Source organism: Medicago truncatula, chromosome 3 (genome assembly GCF_003473485.1).
Source record: "Medicago truncatula cultivar Jemalong A17 chromosome 3, MtrunA17r5.0-ANR, whole genome shotgun sequence".
Lineage (NCBI taxonomy): Eukaryota > Viridiplantae > Streptophyta > Magnoliopsida > Fabales > Fabaceae > Medicago > Medicago truncatula.
In genome coordinates this window covers 8009857-8033967 of record NC_053044.1, presented here as the reverse complement: position 1 = coordinate 8033967, position 24111 = coordinate 8009857, and the positions used below count along the sequence as shown (strand labels likewise).

At 33.9% G+C, this 24111-nt stretch overlaps 2 protein-coding genes across 2 annotated transcripts; one reads left to right on the top strand and one right to left on the bottom strand.

The window, feature by feature from the left end:
* Window positions 1-418: 418 nt before the first annotated feature.
* On the bottom strand, window positions 419-8109 carry LOC25488702 (protein LEO1 homolog). The gene is made up of 12 exons (XM_013603639.3): window positions 7885-8109; window positions 7438-7715; window positions 4288-4426; window positions 4007-4192; window positions 3445-3621; window positions 2672-2803; window positions 2416-2595; window positions 2208-2336; window positions 1969-2073; window positions 1641-1886; window positions 951-1094; window positions 419-735 (listed from the first exon to the last, which is right to left on the bottom strand). The coding sequence occupies exons 1-11, from the start codon at window positions 7996-7998 to the stop codon at window positions 957-959; spliced, it is 1824 nt and encodes a 607-aa protein (XP_013459093.2). The 5' UTR covers window positions 7999-8109; the 3' UTR covers window positions 419-735; window positions 951-956.
* A 7788-nt stretch (window positions 8110-15897) lies between these two features.
* LOC25488701 (protein LEO1 homolog) lies at window positions 15898-23886 on the top strand. Its single transcript, XM_013603638.3, has 12 exons — window positions 15898-16120; window positions 16290-16567; window positions 19152-19290; window positions 19386-19571; window positions 19958-20134; window positions 20873-21004; window positions 21081-21260; window positions 21340-21468; window positions 21603-21707; window positions 21790-22035; window positions 23055-23198; window positions 23583-23886. Exons 1-11 carry the CDS (start codon window positions 16007-16009, stop codon window positions 23190-23192), a joined length of 1824 nt encoding a protein of 607 aa, XP_013459092.2. The 5' UTR covers window positions 15898-16006; the 3' UTR covers window positions 23193-23198; window positions 23583-23886.
* Window positions 23887-24111: the final 225 nt, after the last annotated feature.

Genomic DNA, 24111 nt, shown 5'->3' with positions numbered 1-24111 from the left:
TGAGAGAGAAAGAAAACTTAGAGAGAAGATTGAATTTCTCTCACTTAGAGTCAACTCTATTGTTGAACTGATTTCACTCCATTGGAAGTGAATTAATTGAAATAATCAATAGAGGCACTGATTCCAATTAATCGGCAGTGAATTAAAGTTCACCAATCCATTCCATTGACTTCACCAATAGACAATCGGCCTCTTTTGATTCCTCTTCCTCTTGAATTGGGTTTATCGATTTTTTTTCTTCAACACAACGTGAGTTAACTCACGTAGCGTGACTTAACTCACACAGCGTGAGTTAAGTCACGCAAGGGCAATATGGACATTTACTTTGGGAACGAGCGAAACAGTTTGGGTAAAGAGCAGAATTTTCATGAAATATTAAGATTCCTCAAACCAAATCTCAAACCATTTGTCCAAAAAATTAGTCTTCAAACATCTTTTAATCTATATATTGTTAAGTATCAAAGTAATAGCCCTATGAATTGTAAAATATTGTAAGGGAAGACTGAAAAAATCCTCAGCTAGGTTCCCTTGGAGTAAAACTTTAGAACAGAAAATGCAGAAAACAAAATATTTACACTATTATTCTAATCATGATTAGAAATACAGGGAACAACGGAAACCTGAGACAAAATACCAATAAGCAGAGAATAGAAGGAAAATAAATACAAATGAATCATCTCAGCTTTTGCTTTCACCTAAAAAGCATTTTTCCTTCCAAATTCCAATTGCAAGATCCTGAATTATAGAAGAAAAAGCACATTTTCAAAGAGTGAATGACTACTACCCTAGAAAAGCTCAGTAAATTTCATACTTGAAAATCCTACATATGATGGCAAAATAACAATGTATACCTTGAAAACTGATAACAAAAATGCAAAATAAAAATAAATAAATAAATAAAAAGGGAGCAAGGAAGGAAGGGTAGGTTACACAGTGAAAATCTGACTTACGGAATTTCATTCGTCGTCACTGTCAGACATAATTGTCATTCGGCGATGGGTTGTTGGTTTCTTAGGAGGAGGAGAGCCTTCATCAGAATCAAACCCCTTCTTTTTGGCCTTGCCTTTTAAATTCTTACTCTTTTGTTTCAGACCCTGCAAGTAAACTTGAATTAGTATTGAAACCGCAACAATGTTAATTGATAACTTATTCATACATCAGTACATTCCCGTAGGTGGGAACCTAACAGATACGTAAAGAAGAAAGAAAAATACCAGGAAAAAAAAAAAACAAGGATAGTGTTAGGATACCAATAAACAAGTATCACTGAAACAAAGTTTAATAAGGAACTCGGTAGCAAAACCCAAATGAACGAAATGGAAATGTTAAGAGCAATATTCAGGCATCAAATAGAGTCTAACTCTGCCTAGAGCCCATGGCTGAATGATGGTCACTCGTCACTGTCGTCAGTCTACCAATTCACTTTAAAGGACAAAGTAATCTCACAATAGATAAATATATCAACACAGCAGTTTCACCGCCGGAGATTAAAAAATAGCCAATTAAACAAAGATAAAATTGGATGTTGTGAACCACAATAAATGGTAAAGGTGCACTGACAGAAAGTAAACTGGAAATGATTAAAAAAATTCTATGAACTCCATAGTTGAAAATAAATATTTTTTTAAAAAATTCAATACCTCATCTTCGTCCTCATCCGAAGCATCATTTTCTTGTTCTATTTGCTCGTCTTCTTCCTCATCCTCATATTCTGCCTCAGAATCATCATCCCTCATACGAGATCGAGGCCTTTCTTCCTCCTCCTCGTCTTCAGTTTCATACTCTGACTCTTCTCTCTCATCATCTGGGTAACCCACTTGGTGCCGGGAGGATTTTGCTGGTGGGAGGAACGATGACTTACGAGGGATGCTCTTTGGTCCCTGTGACTAGAATTCCATAAAATAACCTTCATTAATGTTAACGCATAATCAACAAAATGTACAATTCCTAGAGACAAAATAATAATACCTTCTTAGCATTCATAATCCGCTTCTCTGCTCGGACTTCTGCTTCAAAATCCTCCTCATAGTGACGCTGTGTTCGACGAGAGTCATAATAATCTGCTTCCTCGTCCTGAAGAAAGGGAGCATTGATAAAAATGGAACTGACACAATTTAAGTAGGCAGACACGCCTAGAAAATTTTGCAGCAAATATATAACATCTAAAAGACAATAGTGTCTCTAGGAAACAATCCCTAAATTTATACCTCATCCAAAGCATCCTCTAAAAACCCAGGAGAAAGTTGACGCCTTCTCTCAGTTGGAGTATATTTCCGATTCACCTTTTCGCGCTTACGGGTAAGAAGAACGTTGGCCCTGATAGTCTGACTTTCAGCCTGAAAATGATAGGGAAATTGGATTATTGTATTTGAGACATAATATATGTATGTGACTGATTTGTATGATTGATTATACCTTTTCCTTTTCTTCTTTTTCCCTCTCAGGATCAATGTCTGTTACACAGTTTTTAATCTTAACAGCCTTCCTTTGCCTTGAGTCAACAATTGCAGTTAACAACCGATGAGAATTCGACGACAAGGAAGAGGGCATAAATTTCATTTTCCTCGATAGCTGTCCTTGTGATTGCAGAATTCCCTGTAAACAAGTGCACATAGTCCATTGAGGAAAAACAGTAAATCATCAAGCATGCCATGAGAATAATGAAATTCACCTTTCCATGTCTAAGGAAAAGATGTGCTTGATCATGCTGGGCATCCTGCTCAGATACGTCAAGAACTTCATTCCCAATCAATAACTGAATGCTTCCATCAGACCACCTTACAAAGCGAGCATTGCTTTCAACCTGATCATGAACAAGATTTTTTACTAAAAAATAAGTGATGTCGCGCAACTGAAATTATCCTGCCCTTAAAAGGTTGAAAAACATTCAACAATAAACAAGAACCCATAACTCATTTAGCCAATACTCTTACTCAAAAACGGTAATGCAAAAGAATACATATTGCACTTTCAATGTCTAAATTAAATGCACCATATCACACTATAAGTCAAACCATTAACAAAGATCTAAAATTAAATGCACTATCTTTAAATAGGATTCATGAGAGGACATTATAACATTGCTTGATTCATTTATTGACCAAGTCTAACAGGAAAAGGTTTAAGTTGTTGTCTATAACTACAAGTCCAACTCCTGCAGAAAAGACCCACTGGTAGACCAAACCATTAGTAAAAGGGAGAAGAAAACTGAAAAAACTATAGACCAAACCATTAAGAAAGATTTGGAATTAAATGGTTTAAAGCATCGTACAATGAATATATCCAACCCCACCTAGTGGTCAAAGGCTTTATGGGATTTTGTGGATTCTTGTTACAACTAAGAGTGCAAAGGTTGCCACTTACCATGGATGTAAAAGAAGGAAAGTAAAAACGTGAGATCATAGTAGCATGCAAAACAAACTAAAATAGTATACAATTACTTACAGATGTTGTGCCATCAGGATTTGTGACTTTCCTCCAACGTACAATATTGTTCTCCAAGCGTATGCGCTTCTTGTTTCCAAATTCATCAGTTACAAAGGTATCTTCTTCTTCATATGTTTTAGGATCAAATGGTTTTGGATCAACTCCCATGATATTGGAAACTTTAAACACGTTCATCTGCCACACAAATGAGAGGCGATTATAGGAATGCATATCATATTATAAATGTGTTCTATTTGCAGTTAGGTTCCAATAGAGTGATACCATATGTCAAAATCTATTCAACATAACGTATTTATCGTAATCCAAACTTGTTAAATTCTCATCATTTAGGTCCTCTTTGACCAACCATAACATCAGAAATTTCTCAAAAAAACTTCCCTTAAAGATATGTTGGTGTTCCTTTAAACATTTCAAAATTCAGACATTTACTAATGCAAATGCCAAATTTTAACTGGCAAAAAATGTTCAAGTATGTAAAAGAAGACTAGAAACTAAATGTATTAACAATCCTCATTTTAACAATAACATATAGAACATAGGTCTCCAACACAAGGCAGACCTTTCCTGGAAGAGCTGGTGGTGGACGTAGTGGAATCTCCAATTCCAATGGTGGCCCAAGTGGCTTATCTTTAGTTTTCATCTCAATGTTTTCCTCCTCTGATTCATACTGATGCTCTTCATCAGCAAGTATATCCTCGGGTCTCAAGCTCTTTTCATAACTCCCTTCCTCCTCCGCAGGATATCTCTAAAACAGGAAATCAATTAAATGATTAGTTCTTAAAATTTGAACAATCAACAGATAAATGAAATATATGTCACTATACACTAACTAACACTCACATTTGAATCTTGTTCAATGTCCTGCTGAGCTGCATACCCCATATCCTCCTCTTCATCATCAAAATCACCAAATACATCACGAATTTCCGGGGCAGAATCCAAATCATGAGTGTGATCTTTGTCATCTCTGGGTGACCCACTATTTTTTTTTTCCAAAAAAAAAAACAGTTTCTGAGTCTCAATGTTGTGCAACATATAAAAAATTGTGCAAGCTGAATCTTGGGTCATCAGTCATTTTCTATGGTCTATTCTGTCCTCTAATTTAAGATAACTTTTTAAAACACGCATATCAATCAACACCGAAAGTATAAAACAGAACAGCACAGCCAACACATCCTATAAATCATGATTGGACGTAGATATATTCCTTGCAAATCGTATAATGCCGAAATTAATTTCAGTGATAAAATCTTATCTATTCATGAGAGTATTAACTTAACTCAGCGGAAAATAGGGTAGATAATAATATAAATCCCCAAGGGGGCAAAAAAATGAGGAAGCAAAATGACATTAACGTAATAAATACACGTTATATTTTCTGCATCTCCACATTATATTAATGTCATCAGATTTATCTAGATTGAAATCATTTTAAAAACTTATAGGGACAAAAGCTATGCGGTTAATACTTGCGCCGTCGCCGAGTGGATTGGCACTTAGACATAACGTGAGTCCTTGTTGCGGGGGGTTTATGAGAACCGACTCTGACAGCCGAGGATCGCGGCCAATCACCAGAATTGTGGGCGCCGGGGCAAAATTTGCATGTTTTTCTCATGGAATAATAGAATCGCCTACTTCTGGTGATGTTGAGCTGCTGGGCCTGGACACTGCTACTCTCTGCATCTGCAAGTCTTTGCAGCCTTGAAGCTCCTCTCTGCTTTCGTGTATGTGTTGTGCGCGAGTTTCTGCCTCTTTCTCTCATTCTCTAGATGTTCAATCTTTATTGTTGTTGTGTTGTTTTTTTCCTGATGCTGAGAAGATGCAGCATATGGAGATGAAAACAGCGATTAGGGTTAGAGAGCTCACTGAAAAGGAATATTGGGCACTTGGGCCCAAACCAGTTCAGTGTTGTTTTTTAATAATAAGAGAGAAATGATTGTTTTTGATAAAGCAATAACAATAATAATTAAAAGATCTAAGAAAGGAATTGGGCCATTTGGGCTTAAGAAAGTATTATTTCTTGACCTGAAACCGTTGGCCCAATTTCATTTCCAACTACACTGATCCACAAGATTGACGACAAAGGACAGAAGACGAAAGTAGGTCTCAAAAGGCATGCATATAAAGATTACTTTAATTCTCTTAACCTGAAGCTTGTCGGATTTGAAATTCAATGATAGAAAAAAGGCACAAAAATAATTGAGTTGAAGAAAATTTTGCACAAGGCACATTTGCATGAACAGCTAAAACAATTGAGTTGAAACATCACTTAGAGAACAATATCTTCGTGCAAGAGCATAAAAATCAATAAGGACTACACCAGAGGACTCTTTACTTCTAAAAGGAAATCGTGAAAATTTAGTTAGATGTCTAAAAGATCACATTAACCACAACCAATATTCCAAGTGTGGGTTTGACTACGAGTTGCAACTCGCAAAAAGGTTCAACAGGCATTGAAGTCGATAACACAAATTGTCTCACACTTTATGTCTAAGTGTCAATTCAATTATTTTTGTGCTTTATTTCTATCATTGAATTTCAAATCCGACAAGCTTCAGGTTAAGAGAATTAGAGTAATATTTATATCCATGTCTTTTGAGACATACTTTCTACCTCTGTCTTTTGTCGTCAATCTCGTGTATCGGTGTGGTTAAAAAATGAAACTGGGCCAGCGTGTTCAGGTCAAGAAATAATACTTTCTAATAATTTGCCAATGATCTAGCCCAGACGGCCCAATTCCTTTCTTAGACCATTTAATTATTATTATTACTTTGTCAAAAACAGACATATTCCTCTCTTATTATAAAAAAACAACAGTGAACTGATTTGGGCCGAAGTGCCCAATATTCCTCTTCCCCTCCTCTTCAGTGAACTCTCTAACCTTAGTCACCGTTTTCAATTCCCTATGCTCCATCTTCTCACCATCAGGAAAAATTAACTTGCACAACAGTAGAGATTGAACACCCAGAGAATGAGAGAAAGAGAAAGAAACTTGCGCACAACGCTGCGACGGAAGCAGAGAGGAGCTGCTAGGTTGCAAGGACTTGCAGACACAAACGCAGAGAGTAGCAGTGTCCAGGCCCAGCAGCTCTACATCACCAAAAGTAGCCGGTTCTATTATTACTCAAGAAAATCATGCAAATTACACCATGGCGCCTACAATTCTGTTGATTGACCGCGATCCTCGGTTATCAGAGTCGGTTACGATAAACACCCCGCAACAAGGACTCTCTTTATGTCTAAGTGTCAATCCACCCGGCAACGGCGCAAGTATTAACTGCATAGCTTTTGTCCCTAGAAGTTTTTAATATGATTTCAATCTAGATAGATCTGATGACATTAATATAATGTGCAGATGCAGAAAATATAACATGTGTATTTATTATGTTAATGTCACTTTGCTACCTCCTTTTTTTGCCCCTTGGGGATTCATATTATCTACCTATTTTCTGCTGAGCTAAGTTAATGCTCTCATGATGAATAAGATTTTATCACTGCAATTTTACAATGAAATTATATGAATTTGGACTGAAATCAAAAGCAAAACATTTTCAAATACCACTTTACACTGCACATACACTAAGAACAACAAATCTACACAAGTAATAAAACCCAATTCAATTAACAGCCACATAGTGTGCCGCTTCTCCAGCAATTTCATTGTAAAAATTTGGCGCCAACAATGATTAGCGCGGGTTATCTCAAATCAATACCATAACAACATAGGTGTACTAAACGGGTAGTTTCCATATGTTTATTTCCATACAGAAAGAAAGAAAGAAAACATCAAAAAGTTTACATCAAAATATTTTTTTATTTTTTTTAAAGACATCAAAATACATGTTAGGAAGTAAACTTAATCCAAACAGCACCAACCCAACAAAATATTTCATCCAATAGCAATAAAAAATTTCAGCAAAAAATAAACAAAGAGTGCCAAAAAACACAGCAATGTGGTTAATTAATTAATTAATCGAAAACAAAAACTACCTTATGCTTCTTCTAGCTGCTGCATCAACTTCCTGTTCATCATCATCAGATCCACTTTCAACGACATCCCTACGCTTACTGGTAACGACACGCTGATTGTAATCGTCTTTGGCATCACTATCAGTATCCTCCCCCCTACCTTCACTCTCTTCTTCCACTCTCTGATCACCAACCTCCCTCTCACCTTCACTCTCTGCTTCTTCTTCAACCTCTCCTTGCCCTTCCACTTCTCCTTCACCCTCTTCACCATCTTGCCCTACCCCTCCCTCTCCTTCATCCTGCAATACCAAAAATTCACCATTTAAAATTTTCAATACGATCTTCCAAATGCATAAACAAACGAATATGTATGATATACAGATCAATTGGAAATTTCACGCAGAAGCTAGCTAGGGTATAGAAAAAAAGATTGAAATTATGCAGAATTGAATTGAATGATAAACTTACAGAATTGAGTTGAGGATTGGATTCATGTTCGGATTCGAGTTCATCTTCTTCCTCCTCAGATTGATCTCCGAAGAGATTCTGCATCATCTGATGCCGTTTCTCCTCTCCCCCCATTTTTCTACGTTGTCTCTGTTTGGGTGGGAAAAGTGAAGAAAAGGGTTTTTCGTAGCACCGTTTTGAGCGTTTGTTGTGTTTGTGTTTGTTCCTCTTCTCAAAGACAAAAAAAACTACTTGTATTTATATAATCACACACTTCTCATTAAAAATTAAATTATAAATATTTTTTTAGTTTCTATGTGCAAGAGATATCTCTTTATCTCTTTTTATCACATTGTCACATCGCATTAATCAATATTTATATCAATGGTGATTTCGCATAGATTTGTTTTTTATGATTGGTTATTTTGCATGAATTTCGTGCTCCGTACGGAAGTGTGTTGGTTTATGTGGGTTTTCACAAATACTCCGTGATACACACGGAAGTGGGTTACTTTCTCTGTTTTATTTTCACAATGATAAAACTTAGAAACACGTCGTGCAAGTATCATGAAATGAAGTAGTTGATGATATAAATTACTTGCCGGTTATCGGGAGGCTTCAAACTCACGATACTCAAAGTTCATAATGGGATTGGCAAACGAAGACTTGTACCATTTTACTATGTCAAAAGATTGGTTAAAGAGTTATACTTGAGCATTTGAGTTTTTCTTGTTTTTCTCTAAAACTTCCCCAATGTGTATACTCGTTTTCACCATGGGTGACGTTACTTTCAACAATCAACTGAAAAACCATCAAAATTGATGACCAGATGTCAAATTGATAAGAAGTTATTACAAATTGATTCCACATAGTGATCCATTATTGTTGTCAATGAAATTATTTGTCTCGAGCGCCATTATTGTTGGGTGAATATTTAAAGTGAAAGTAAATGTATGGCCTCGAGTTTTTTTAGAGTTTGTAACGTAAACCATGTCACTACTCGATCTAATTAAATGGGTTCTTCTCCCCCTATGGATTGGCCAACGAAGAGGTTTTACATTATTTTCTTCACGCAATATAATATATCAATGCATTTTTTCGTCACACAATATAATATATCAATGAACCATTGTAGTATGGTAGGAGTACCACTTATTTGCAAGAAGCTATAAATACGGGTCTTGCATGTTATGTTGTACTTTATAAATTTGACAAGACAATGACTTATATCTGAAATTTTGAGTTCGGTAGTATCAGATGATAATATGGTAAAGAACTTGAATAATAAATGTTACTTATCATTTTGATTGACTATAAATGTTTGCTTCTTTTGAATACATCTGTAAGATGTTGTGTTTAATTGTGTTGCAGCTGGGATCGAGATTTTGGATAAAAATGGTTGGTATTATGTCTCATGTCCTAAGTGTAGAAAGACTGCTTCTTCCACCGAGACAATTCAAATGTCAATATTGTAATGCATATGTGGAATATTCAATGACAAGGTTATCTTATCATTTTCTTACACAACAATCTAACTATCTCAACGCACTGGGCAAAAATAATTGTGCTAAATTACTTTTTTTCATTTTAAATTGATTATAATCTTAAATGTGTGATCTTTGATATATATATATATATATATATATATATATATATATATATATATATATATATATATATATATATATATATATATATATATATATATCTGTGTGTGTGTGTGTGTGTGTTATTTAGAAGTTGGTATCAAAGACTCTACAAATTCTACTATATCGATAATGTTTGAGGAAGTTGTTGAACAAGTTTCTCAATTGAAATTAGCTAATCAAACCTCAATTTTAAAAAATGTAAGTGTTAAATCTGCTTTTACTCTAAAAACGTTATTGTAATACATATTTTTTCAACCAAGAGTGATAATTTTAAAACTTATACATCTTGTGTTTTTTAAAAACATTTTTCCCAAATAGAAAAATCAGAGTCAATCCAACAATACCTCAGCAGCTTCAAAAGATAAATTGGTCCACGCATATATTCTAAATTAAGATGAAGTCTTACTTTAAAAGTGGTGGAAGAAAAAGTTTCACACTGAGTATAATTGTGGAACCGAAACAAAAGGTTGTTCTCTATTTACCGGTGATTTTGGTAAACTACAAGTCTAGCTTTGATTATTACGAGTAGGATCAAACTAGAAATCTATGACATGTTCTGCAATCTTTTTCTAGAAAATGTATGAATACTCACCAAGTTTATAGGTTGCTTTATGAACAAGATGAAGTTTTGCAAGAAAATAATTGTCTCTCGACAGGAAAAACGCAGTAAATGCAAGTAAAAGTAAAAGATTTAAAAGTTTAAAATGCATAAACTTAAAGGAAGGGTAAATTGTATTGCATTAATGTAAAGGTGATTCGACAAATCAAATTACATACATTTTGTATGACTATTTTCTTTAGACGCCGGTACGTACTTCGAGTACTAGAATTTCTATAAGTGATTTGCGACCTATGCAAAACTATTATTTATACATAGTAAAAATAACTGGAAAAAGCTAACTTTCACGATCAACACTTCCTCCATCGAAAACTGCTTGTCCCCTACGTCTTCACTAAGGAAACCGTTGCTTTTGAATTTGAATTCTTCCTTCTTTGATAGCAGCTGCTTGGCTTCGAGTAGACTCTTCTCCGAATAAAATATTGTCGAACGTCAAAACTTTTAAACTCTTCCAACTGTTAAGTTCATACCCTGTCAAAATCTCCATGCTGAGGATAATGACTTTAATTCCTGAAAGAACAAAAGTCAACACATGTTAACTGCATTAATTGAGCCAGTCGAAATTACAGACTAACATGATAAAAAAGAATCATTAACCGAATCTTTTTATGTACTTTCTTTCTAGTCATTTTTTAACAAAATCTTTAAAAAAAAAGTAACACAGAATACATAACTTTTGAAATTTAAGTATAATTTTTTTCATATAAAACTATGGGATGGATATTCAATTTAGAAAATTGACAATTATAGCATATGAGTAAACCATGTTAAACCTTATTAACAAAAATACGCGGTTGAAATGTTTAAGGACCTTATTACTGAATTACCCATTAAAATAACACACATATCGATCATTAAAACCTGTTCAATTTTTCTTAACAGTTTATTTATTGATATGCGTTGTCTTTTCTATTCACCTTATTTAACAAAGTAATTTTAGTAAAAACATTCTAATCAAAATTTAAAATGATATTGATAATAATGTTCCTATTGCAGTGGGATATATCCTATTTTAACGGGATTCAATTTTTTAATCAAAATTTAAAGTAATATTATTAAAGGATAAAATAATAAATAAAATATTTTAAATGAAGGGTAAAATAAGTAATGAACAAGTTAGCGCAAACACATATATTTTAAGTCTAATTGAAATGTCTTTATATTATGGTCTAACTATTTTTTTATTTTGGTTTTTGTGTCAAGTTAAAAAAAACAGTAACAAATGTCACATTAGAGGTGCTACCTCAGTGGTAAGAGTTTAATCTTTCAAGTTACAACCTCAATAACCTTTATGGAATACACAACGTTGATTCTTACTTGCAATTGAATATTTTAACATAATTTTAAGTTATTTTAAAGAGAAAATGATAATATATTAGTCACATTTTTTTGTGTTGCATATCAATCACATTGATAATCCGTAAATTATTTTTCTTTGTTTAGATTTGGTTTATGTCCCAATGACTTTTCTATGTTTTTTTTCTTTCTATTTTGTGGTAAAAAAAAATTTCCTTACAAATATAAAGTGACAAAAGTTAAATTATTGAATTTTGAACATATCACAATAAAATAAAATTTAAACAATTTGAAAATTATCTACGATTTAAATACTATTTAAAAATATGTGTTTTTATTACGACTAAATATCATAATAATTAAAATATTTTCTATCTATACATTAAAGTTTACTCACTATTCAAGAGAAATAATAATAACATTGATTTATTTTCATTTATATCAAAAATTTGAAATTAAATTAAATTTCCATAATTAAAATATCTAATGTTGACTTTTCTTTTATGTGACAACTAATTTTTGGCTTTAAATAGTCTTGTGGTCAAACTTACTTTACTTAGTGGAGAATTACGAGTTCAATCTTGCACTTTAGCATGTCAAATTTTTCCGAAATAGTTTTTTTTTTTTTGTACAAAGCTCTTTAAGTTCTTTGTCATATAAGTTTTAGTTACGAATAAAGAAAAAACAATTTCTTATAATAATTATAAAAAATTATATGAATAGCCTCCAAATGATTAGGTAGTGATGTCAGTTGAGAACTTAAATGATTGTTGTCTGTTGAGAACAAAAAATGTATAATTTTTTAGGGGAAAGAATGGCTAGAGTTCTCTCTCATCGACACTCTTTCATATTGTAACAAATTATACTTATATTTTACAATGACAACAACAATATTGCAACAATATAATAAATATAATATACATTCTTATATTTTTGAAAAACACAAACAATGTAGCTTTCTTATAGACAAATTTGTTCAAGGGTATAATTGGAAGTGAAAAGGTCAGCTAAAAATCATGTATTCCCTTTATATACATTAATATTAGTATAGATATTTACTTTGAATAAACTATTATAGATATATATTATATACAAAGAGAATACATGAGTTTGAGCTATTTTTTCTTATCTATTTTACCCTTCATTTAAACTATTTTACTTATTATTTTATCGTTTAATAATGTTACTAAAATATTAATTAAAAAAAATCTAATCTCATTAAAATAGGGTTATCTCACTACAATAGGAACAACATTATACACTATAAAAAGAGTTTATTTTAATCTTATTTTCCAAAAATCTTTTATCATAATATATTTAAAAATTGATACCTCTTTCTATTATACGAAATTAAGCACGTGTGGTAGAAAAAGCGTCTTCCCACTAGTTTTAAATAGTATCTCAGTTTAACTTATTGAGTTGGTTTTATTCTTATTGACAAACTAATTTGATAATTTGAGTTATTAATATGAGTTGTTAATTTGATTATTTCGTATCCTCCTTGACAATTTGAGTTGGTAAATTAAGTCGGTCTTGTCCTCCTTGGTAAGCCAAGTTGACTTTGTCCCTATAACCCGAGACACATACTTGGTTCGTTTAATAGTACTTTCTCAACATTGAATGGGTTTGTCATCCCTACTTACGGATAACAAAACACTCCACCGAGTTTTGGATTCTAACATCAAGTTTTTCTATCGCTGACCTAGGATACAACTCCTTCATTAGACTTATCCTTTCAGAGGTCAGACTCATTACATGGATCAAATGCAATCCACACATCATGTTCATTAAGATTCACATATATACATCTCAGTTAAATCTTAATCGATAGTCATTAGTTCAAGCATACACAATCATGATAAAGTTAGGTTGTATCAATCATACAATGAGATATTCAACACATATTATATTCAAAGAGATTCATGATCTCATTTTTAATTTTTTTTAGGGAAATGATCTCATTCAATTCTTAAAAATCATGAATATATAATCATGATAACAAGTCAAGTTCTATTAATCATACCACCATGTAATAAAATCAAGAAGGAAACATAGTTTCATTCAAGAGGTCCCAAGTCATTCTAACACATCACAACTCCTTTATAATATAAAAGAATTGAAATTCCAAAGGACATGTTGAAAGTTAAAAAATGGTCTAATGGTTGTTGTAAATTGGTGCCAACCACATGTGCATTGATGCCCATTGCACTTCGAAAGTTTTGTAAATGGTTGGCAATCAAGGCCAAGCATACAAACATCAATGTCTGCAATACTTAAATAACTATTAAAAATGTTGGGAATTGATGCCAACAAGATAGAAATCAATGTTACATTTGTTATAATGGAATTTTTTTAACACATTCATGTGTATTCTGGAATTATGAGGGACTCAAGGTTGAATTACTTGCTCCCATTACTCATACATCAAATTTACTTCAACCCAATGACATAAAATCAAGTAATTCACGTTGTCTAATACTTTCACATGAACATACATTTTTAACAACATAATAATTTTTTTTGCTGTTGTTGAGGGAAACAACATAATAAATATTAAATACCACATAATCCATATATGCTTCATGTATGCGGCAACCTCAACATTATTAATTTCACATCAAATCTATAGGTTTCTAACATCAAATTTTAATTATTTCCATTATAATTCACACGCTTTTAGGTTATCTGGTTATTCAATAGGGCTAAGTTGTATGTGGTAAGCCCAAGTGTATTTTTGGGACCTTAGACAATTCTCATTCACCCCACAATATACAATACTTATAAAATTAAACTTATTCTCATTATTACCTTAGCTTAATGTTGAACTCAACAAAACAAGAAAATGCTCGGTTGATTGTTATGATTTCCTAAGATTTGATGTGTAAAATTCTTGGAATTTGAGATTAAACATCAATATAACGAGAATACCAATATCATATGATGAGAACAACAAATTGGAAAGGAATAAATTCACCAATCGGTGAAATTTACACAACAAAGAATTCGTACGGTAGAAAATGATTGCTCTTGCAAAAAGATGTTTTAAATCACTGAAATTGTATGAGAAACGACGAAGAACGGTGTAGAATGATGAAATTTGGTTGATTGACGGAGGAAGCCATCAAGAGGCTAGGGTTTTGGTGTTTGAATGTGTCTTTATCAGAGCAAGACTTAAGACCAGATTATGTTGCATTTAAATAGTCTGTGTGAACTTTGGGATGGTTCAAAATCGATTTCAACTTAAATTTTTTATGAATTTTCGTTTCTACCCTCCAAATTTATCCACTTTTTGGAGGGAGCTAAAAATATATTTTATCTCATCCATTTCCACCCCTTCCAAATAATTGAACAAAATAACTCAAATTTAAATTATCTCACACATCTCCTTCATTTCCTTTCTACAAAAACACACCAGGACGGCGGAAATCTTATTAAGGGAATACATCAAAAGAGAAGATATTCATAAATTTAAATTGTCTCACACATCCCCTTAATTTTGTATTTGGAAACCCTATCCACATACAAAAAAAGAGAGAAGATATTTGCCACCAAATGATGTAAAACCTCTTCGTTGGCCAATCCATAGGGGGGGGGGGGGGGGGGAGAAGAACCCAATTAATTAGATCGAATAGTGACATGGTTTACGTTACAAACTCTAAAAAAACTCGAGGCCATACATTTACTTTCACTTTAAATATTCACCCAACAATAATGGCGCTCGAATAGTGAGATGGTTTACGTTACAAACTCTAAAAAAACTCGAGGCCATACATTTACTTTCACTTTTAATATTCACCCAACAATAATGGCGCTCGAGACAAATAATTGCGTTGACAACAATAATGGATCACTATGTGGAATCAATTTGTAATAACTTCTTATCAATTAGACATCTGGTCATCAATTTTGATGGTTTTTCAGCTGATTGTTGAAAGTAACGTCACCCATGGTGAAAACGAGTATACACATTGGGGAAGTTTCAGGGAAAAACAAGAAAAACTCAAATGCTCAAGTATAACTCTTTAACCAATCTTTTGACATAGTAAAATGGTACAAGTCTTCGTTTGCCAATCCCATTATGAACTTTGAGTATCGTGAGTTTGAATCCTCCCGATAACCGGCAAGTAATTTATATCATCAACTACTTCATTTCATGTTACTTGCACGACGTGTTTCTAAATTTTATCCTTGTGAAAATAAAACAGAGAAAGTAACCCACTTCCGTGTGTATCACGGAGTATTTGTGAAAACCCACATAAACCAACACACTTCCGTACTGAGCACGAAATCCATGCAAAATAACCAATCATAAAAAACAAATTTATGCGAAATCACCATTGATATAAACATTGATTAATGCGATGTGACAATGTGATAAAAAGAGATATCTCTTGCACATAGAAACTAAAAAAATATTTATAATTTAATTTTTAATGAGAAGTGTGTGATTATATAAATACAAGTAGTTTTTTTTGTCTTTGAGAAGAGGAACAAACACAAACACAACAAACGCTCAAAACGGTGCTACGAAAAACCCTTTTCTTCACTTTTCCCACCCAAACAGAGACAACGTAGAAAAATGGGGGGAGAGGAGAAACGGCATCAGATGATGCAGAATCTCTTCGGAGATCAATCTGAGGAGGAAGAAGATGAACTCGAATCCGAACATGAATCCAATCCTCAACTCAATTCTGTAAGTTTATCATTCAATTCAATTCTGCATAATTTCAATCTTTTTTTCTATACCCTAGCTAGCTTCTGCGTGAAATTTCCAATTGATCTGTATATCATACATATTCGTTTGTTTATGCATTTGGAAGATCGTATTGAAAATTTTAAATGGTGAATTTTTGGTATTGCAGGATGAAGGAGAGGGAGGGGTAGGGCAAGATGGTGAAGAGGGTGAAGGAGAAGTGGAAGGGCAAGGAGAGGTTGAAGAAGAAGCAGAGAGTGAAGGTGAGAGGGAGGTTGGTGATCAGAGAGTGGAAGAAGAGAGTGAAGGTAGGGGGGAGGATACTGATAGTGATGCCAAAGACGATTACAATCAGCGTGTCGTTACCAGTAAGCGTAGGGATGTCGTTGAAAGTGGATCTGATGATGATGAACAGGAAGTTGATGCAGCAGCTAGAAGAAGCATAAGGTAGTTTTTGTTTTCGATTAATTAATTAATTAACCACATTGTTGTGTTTTTTGGCACTCTTTGTTTATTTTATGGTGAAATTTTTTATTGCTATTGGATGAAATATTTTGTTGGGTTGGTGCTGTTTGGATTAAGTTTACTTCCTAACATGTATTTTGATGTCTTTAAAAAAAATAAAAAAATATTTTGATGTAAACTTTTTGATGTTTTCTTTCTTTCTTTCTGTATGGAAATAAACATATGGAAACTACCCGTTTAGTACACCTATGTTGTTATGGTATTGATTTGAGATAACCCGCACTAATCATTGTTGACGCCAAATTTTTACAATGAAATTGCAGGAGAAGCGGCACACTATGTGGCTGTTAATTGAACTGGGTTTTATTACTTGTGTAGATTTGTTGTTCTTAGTGTATGTGCAGTGTAAAGTGGTATTTGAAAATGTTTTGCTTTTGATTTAAGACCAAATTCATATAATTTCATTGTAAAATTGCAGTGATAAAATCTTATTCATCATGAGAGCATTAACTTAGCTCAGGAGAAAATAGGTAGATAATATGAATCCCCAAGGGGCAAAAAAAGGAGGTAGCAAAGTGACATTAACATAATAAATACACATGTTATATTTTCTGCATCTGCACATTATATTAATGTCATCAGATCTATCTAGATTGAAATCATATTAAAAACTTCTAGGGACAAAAGCTATGCAGTTAATACTTGCGCCGTTGCCGGGTGGATTGACACTTAGACATAAAGAGAGTCCTTGTTGCGGGGTGTTTATCATAACCGACTCTGATAGCCGAGGATCGCGGTCAATCAACAGAATTGTAGGCGCCAGGGTGTAATTTGCATGATTTTCTTGAGTAATATGTCTGTTTTTGAAAAAGTAATAATAATAATTAAAAGGTCTAAGAAAGGAATTGGGCCGTCTGGGCTAGATCATTGGCAAATTATTACAAAGTATTATTTCTTGACCTGAACACGCTGGCTCAGTTTCATTTTTTAACCACACCAATACACGAGATTGACGACAAAGGACAGAGGACGAAAGTATGTCTCAAAAGACATGGATATAGATATTACTCTAATTCTCTTAACCTGAAGCTTGTCGGATTTGAAATTCAATGATAGAAATAAAACACAAAAATAATTGAATTGACACGTAGACATAAAGCGTGAGACTGAAAATTTGTGTTATCTACTTCAATGCCTGTTGAACCTTTTTGCGAGTTGCAACTCGTAGTCAAACCCACACTTGGAATATTGGTTTTGTGGTTAATGTGATCTTTTAGACATCTAACTAAATTTTCACGATTTCCTTGTAGAACTAAAGAGTCCTCAGGTGTAGTCCTTATTGATTTTTATGCTCTTGCACGAAGATATTGTTCTCTAACTGATGGTTCAACTCAATTGTTTTAGCTGTTGATGCAAATATGCATGCCTTTTGAGACCTACTTTCGTCCTCTGTCCTTTGTCGTCAATCTTGTGGATCAGTGTAGTTGGAAATGAAACTGGGCCAACGGGTTCAGGTCAAGAAATAATACTTTCATAAGCCCAGATGGCCCAATTCCTTTCTTAGACCTTTTAATTATTATTGTTGTTGCTTTATCAAATACAATCATTTCTCTCTTATTATTAAAAAACAACACTGAACTGGTTTGGGCCCAAGTGCCCAATATTCATTTTCAGTGAGCTCTCTAACCCTAATTGCTGTTTTCATCTCCATATGTTGCATCTTCTCACCATCAGGAAAAAAATTACTTGCACACAACAACAATAGAGATTGAACACTTAGAGAATGAGAGAAAGAGGCAGAAACTCGCGCAAAACACAGACGAAAGCAGAGAGGAGCTTCAAGGCTGCGAAGACCTGCAGATGCAGAGAGTAGCTGTGTACAGGCCCAGCAGCTCAACATCACCAGAAGTAGGCGATTCTATTATTCCATGAGAAAAACATGCAAATTTCGCCCCAGCGCCCACAATTCTGCTGATTGGTCGCGTTCCTCGGCTGTCAGAGTCGGTTCTCATAAACCCCCCTCAACAAGGACTCGCGTTATGTCTAAGTGCCAATCCACCCGGCAATGGCGCAAATATTAATTGCATAGCTTTTGTCCCTATAAGTTTTTAAAATGATTTCAATCTACATAAATCTGATGACATTAATATAATGTGGAGATGCAGAAAATATAACATGTGTATTTATTACGTTAATGTCATTTTGCTTCCTCATTTTTTTGCCCCCTTGGGGATTTATATTATTATCTACCTATTTTCCGCTGAGTTAAGTTAATACTCTCATGAATAGACAAGATTTTATCACTGCAATTGATTTCGGCATTATACGATTTGCAACGAATATATCTACGTCCAATCATGATTTATAGGATGTGTTGGCTGTGCTGTTCTGTTTTATACTTTCTGTGTTGATTGATATGCGTGTTTTAAAAAGTTATCTTAAATTAGAGGACAGAATAGACCATAGAAAATGACTGATGACCCAAGATTCAGCTTGCACAATTTTTTATATGTTGCACAACATTGAGACTCAGAAACTGTTTTTTTTTTTTTGGAAAAAAAAATAGTGGGTCACCCAGAGATGACAAAGATCACACTCATGATTTGGATTCTGCCCCGGAAATTCGTGATGTATTTGGTGATTTTGATGATGAAGAGGAGGATATGGGGTATGCAGCTCAGCAGGACATTGAACAAGATTCAAATGTGAGTGTTAGTTAGTGTATAGTGACATATATTTCATTTATCTGTTAATTGTTCAAATTTTAAGAACTAATCATTTAATTGATTTCCTGTTGTAGAGATATCCTGTGGAGGAGGAAGGGAGTTATGAAAAGAGCTTGAGACCCGAGGATATACTTGCTGATGAAGAGCATCAGTATGAATCAGAGGAGGAAAACATTGAGATGAAAACTAAAGATAAGCCACTTGGGCCACCGTTGGAGTTAGAGATACCACTACGTCCACCACCAGCTCTTCCAGGAAAGGTCTGCCTTGTGTTGGAGACCTATGTTCTATATATGTTATTGTTAAAATGGGGATTGTTAATACATTTAGTTTCTAGTCTTCTTTTGCATACTTGAACATTTTTTGTTAGTTAAAAGTTGGCATTTGCATTAGTAAATGTCTGAATTTTGAAATGTTTAAAGGAACACCAACTTATCTTTAAGGGAAGTTTTTTTGAGAAATTTCTGATGTTATGGTTGGTCAAAGTGACCTAAATGATGAGAATTTAACAAGTTTGAATTACGATAAATACGTTATGTTGAATAGATTTTGACATATGGTATCACTCTATTGGAACCTAACTACAAATAGAACACATTTATAATATGATATGCATTCCTATAATCGCCTCTCATTTGTGTGGCAGATGAACGTGTTTAAAGTTTCCAATATCATGGGAGTTGATCCAAAACCATTTGATCCTAAAACATATGAAGAAGAAGATACTTTTGTAACTGATGAATTTGGAAACAAGAAGCGCATACGCTTGGAGAACAATATTGTACGTTGGAGGAAAGTCACAAATCCTGATGGCACAACATCTGTAAGTAATTGTATACTTTAGTTTGTTTTGCATGCTACTATGATCTCACGTTTTTACTTTCCTTCTTTTACATCCATGGTAAGTGGCAACCTTTGCACTCTTAGTTGTAACAAGAATCCACAAAATCCCATTAAGCTTTTGACCACTAGGTGGGGTTGGATGCCACTATGCTCGATCATGGACCATGTCTACATTTAAACTATTTAATTCCAAATCTTTCTTAATGGTTTGGTCTATAGTTTTTTTAGTATTCTTCTCCCTTTTACTAATGGTTTTGTCTACCATTGGGTCTTTTCTACCGGTGTTGGACTTGTAGTTATAGACAACAACTTAAACCTTTTCCTGTTAGGCTTGGTCAATGAATGAATCAGGCAATGTTATAATGTCCTCTCATGAATCATATTTAAAGATAGTGCATTTAATTTTACATCTTTGTTTTCTTTCAAAAAAATAAAAATTTAGATCTTTGTTAATGGTTTGACTTATAGTGTGAAATAGCCTAATTATGAAATGGCATTTAATATGTAATTATGTATTACTGTTGATATGGTGCAGAGAATTTACACATTGAATGTGCAATATGTATTCTTTTGCATTACTGTTTATGAGTAAGAGTATTGGCAAAATGAGTTATGGGTTCTTGTTTATTGTTGAATGTTTTTCAACCTTTTAAGGGCAGGATAATTTCAGTTGCGCGACATCACTTATTTTTTAGTAAAAAATCTTGTTCATGATCAGGTTGAAAGCAATGCTCGCTTTGTAAGGTGGTCTGATGGAAGCATTCAGTTATTGATTGGGAATGAAGTTCTTGACGTATCTGAGCAGGATGCCCAGCATGATCAAGCACATCTTTTCCTTAGACATGGAAAGGTGAATTTCATTATTCTCATGGCATGCTTGATGATTTACTAGTTTTCCTCAATGGACTATGTGCACTTGTTTACAGGGAATTCTGCAATCACAAGGACAGCTATCGAGGAAAATGAAATTTATGCCCTCTTCCTTGTCGTCGAATTCTCATCGGTTGTTAACTGCAATTGTTGACTCAAGGCAAAGGAAGGCTGTTAAGATTAAAAACTGTGTTACAGACATTGATCCTGAGAGGGAAAAAGAAGAAAAGGAAAAGGTATAATCAATCATACAAATCAGTCACATACTTATATTATGTCTCAAATACAATAATCCAATTTCCCTATCATTTTCAGGCTGAAAGTCAGACTATCAGGGCCAACGTACTTCTTACCCGTAAGCGCGAAAAGGTGAATCGGAAATATACTCCAACTGAGAGGAGGCGTCAACTTTCTCCTGGGTTTTTAGAGGATGCTTTGGATGAGGTATAAATTTAGGGATTGTTTCCTAGAGACACTATTGTCTTTTAGATGTTATATATTTGCTGCAATATTTTCTAGGCGTGTCTGCCTACTTAAATTGTGTCAGTTCCATTTTTATCAATGCTCCCTTTCTTCAGGACGAGGAAGCAGATTATTATGACTCTCGTCGAACACAGCGTCACTATGAGGAGGATTTTGAAGCAGAAGTCCGAGCAGAGAAACGGATTATGAATGCTAAGAAGGTATTATTATTTTGTCTCTAGGAATTGTACATTTTGTTGATTATGCGTTAACATTAATGAAGGTTATTTTATGGAATTCTAGTCACAGGGACCAAAGAGCATCCCTCGTAAGTCATCGTTCCTCCCACCAGCAAAATCCTCCCGGCACCAAGTGGGTTACCCAGATGATGAGAGAGATGAGTCAGAATATGAAACTGAAGACGACGAGGAGGAAGAAAGGCCTCGATCTCGTATGAGGGATGATGATTCTGAGGCAGAATATGAGGATGAGGAAGAAGACGAGCAAATAGAACAAGAAAATGATGCTTCGGATGAGGACGAAGATGAGGTATTGAATTTTTAAAAAAAATATTTATTTTCAACTATGGAGTTCATAGAATTTTTTTAATTATTTCCAGTTTACTTTCTTTCAGTGCACCTTTACCATTTATTGTGGTTCACAACAACCAATTTTATCTTTGTTTAATTGGCTATTTTTTAATCTCCGGCGGTGAAACACTGGTGATTATCGTGAGTGCTCAAGTGCGTGCAATATTTTGCATAGGACTTGCTGTCTTCTTGTCAGTTAAGGTGGAAGCCAAATATTTTGCACAGATATTTGGATCCTTATGTGCCTTGATTCATGTCGGGAACTTCGGAAGTAGGGGGACCATGGGTTGCGTTGGTTTCAGTTAGGGAAAATTTAGATCCAAACCATTAACATTTGATTACTGCTTTGGATTTAAAAAAATGGGCAATTAACCAGAACCAACCTAATTATTATTGGGTTGGTTTGAGTTGGGTCAATAATGTTTAATAATTTTAAGAGAGTATGATGAGAAACCGGTCCTATGAGATATAGCTAGTGATGGTATCAAGATATTTTTTTTTCTTATTTTCTAAGAGGAAAGACATCTCTCAACCGTTGATGAGAAAAACAACGGTTGATATATTATCACATCCATGATTTGTTAGCATCACCCAATACCTATTATTAACTGCTGTGTTGATATATTTATCTATTGTGAGATTACTTTGTCCTTTAAAGTGAATTGGTAGACTGACGACAGTGACGATTGACCATCTTTCAGCCATGGGCTCTAGGCAGAGTTTGACTCTATTTGATGCCTGAATATTGCTCTTAACATTTCCATTTTGTTCATTTGGGTTTTGCTACCGAGTTCCTTATTGAACTTTGTTTCAGTGATACTTTTGTCTATTGGTATCCTACTCCTAACACCATCCTTGTTTTTTTGTTCTGTTAATCTTTTTCTTTCTTCTTTACATATTTGTTAGGTTGCCACCTACGGAATGCACTAATGTATTAACATTGTTATGGTTTAAATACTATTTCATGTTTACTTGCAGGGTCTGAAGCAAAAGAGTAAGAATTTAAAAAGGAAGGCCAAAAAGAAGGGGTTTGATTCTGATGAAGGCTCTCCTCCTCCGAAGAAACCAACAACCCATCGCCGAATGACAATTATGTCTGACAGTGACGATGAGTGAAATTCCGTAAGTCAGATTTTCATTTTGTGTACCTTAACCTTGAATAAATACATGATTTATGATTTTGTGTCCTTGTCATGAGATGATAAACCATATGTTTTTGCTAGCAAAAGTGGGAAAAAAAAAATTGTTCATCCTTTTGCTATTTCCCCTTCCTTCCTCCTTTTTTTTTGTTATTTTATTTTTTGTTTTTTGCATTTCCGTTATAAGTTTTCAAGATAAATGTTGTTATTTTAAAATACCATCAAATGGTCCTTGCCGTCGTATGTGTCTGTTGTATGGTTTATTTGACCTCTTGAACCGGAGGATTTTCAGGTTTGAAATTTACTGAGCTTTTCCAGGGTAGCAGTCATTCACTCTTTGATTCATGCTTTTTCCTCTATAATTCAGGATCTTACCATTGGAATTCGGAAGGAAAAATGATCTTTGGTGCAGCAAAAGCTGAGATTATTCATTTGTTTTCCCCTCCTCTGTATTCCGTGCTTATCGGTATTTTGTCTTGGGTCTCTGCTGATCACTGTATTTCTTGGTTATCTGATAGAGATTAGACATCGCTATATAGTGTTGATTTTTTTTTACATAAACAAACTTAACTTATTTCATTCATCAAAGTAGTTATCATACATGCTGGAGTATAAAGTGTTGAACATTCTTCATTGCGGAATACAAAATGTTGAAAACTTCATGGCTATTACATGTTAGCCTATTATTTATTTATTTTTCTTGTTTATTTTTCAAAGGAAAAGGCTGAATCCTCTCAGAAGAAGTTGCAAATTTATATGAAAGTGCATGCCATTTTTCGTAAAAAAAAAGAGCCCCTCTATTACAGTTATTTGTTAAAAAAAATAATGTTCGGAAAACAATTTGTATTTTTGCGGTAATTTTTTTACTGTTCCATCATAAAAATTCATAAATACCA

Excerpts from the sequence above, each read along its gene's own strand:
- LOC25488701 (XM_013603638.3), top strand. The coding sequence starts at position 16,007 with ATGGGGGGAGAGGAGAAACGGCATCAGATGATGCAGAATCTCTTCGGA. Across the intron at positions 16,568-19,151 it reads GCAGCTAGAAGAAGCATAAG|TGGGTCACCCAGAGATGACA; the intron begins GTAGTTTTTGTT and ends AAAAAAAAATAG. Across the intron at positions 21,469-21,602 it reads TAGAGGATGCTTTGGATGAG|GACGAGGAAGCAGATTATTA; the intron begins GTATAAATTTAG and ends CCCTTTCTTCAG.
- LOC25488702 (XM_013603639.3), bottom strand. The coding sequence starts at position 7,998 with ATGGGGGGAGAGGAGAAACGGCATCAGATGATGCAGAATCTCTTCGGA. Across the intron at positions 4,427-7,437 it reads GCAGCTAGAAGAAGCATAAG|TGGGTCACCCAGAGATGACA; the intron begins GTAGTTTTTGTT and ends AAAAAAAAATAG. Across the intron at positions 1,887-1,968 it reads GGATTATGAATGCTAAGAAG|TCACAGGGACCAAAGAGCAT; the intron begins GTATTATTATTT and ends ATGGAATTCTAG.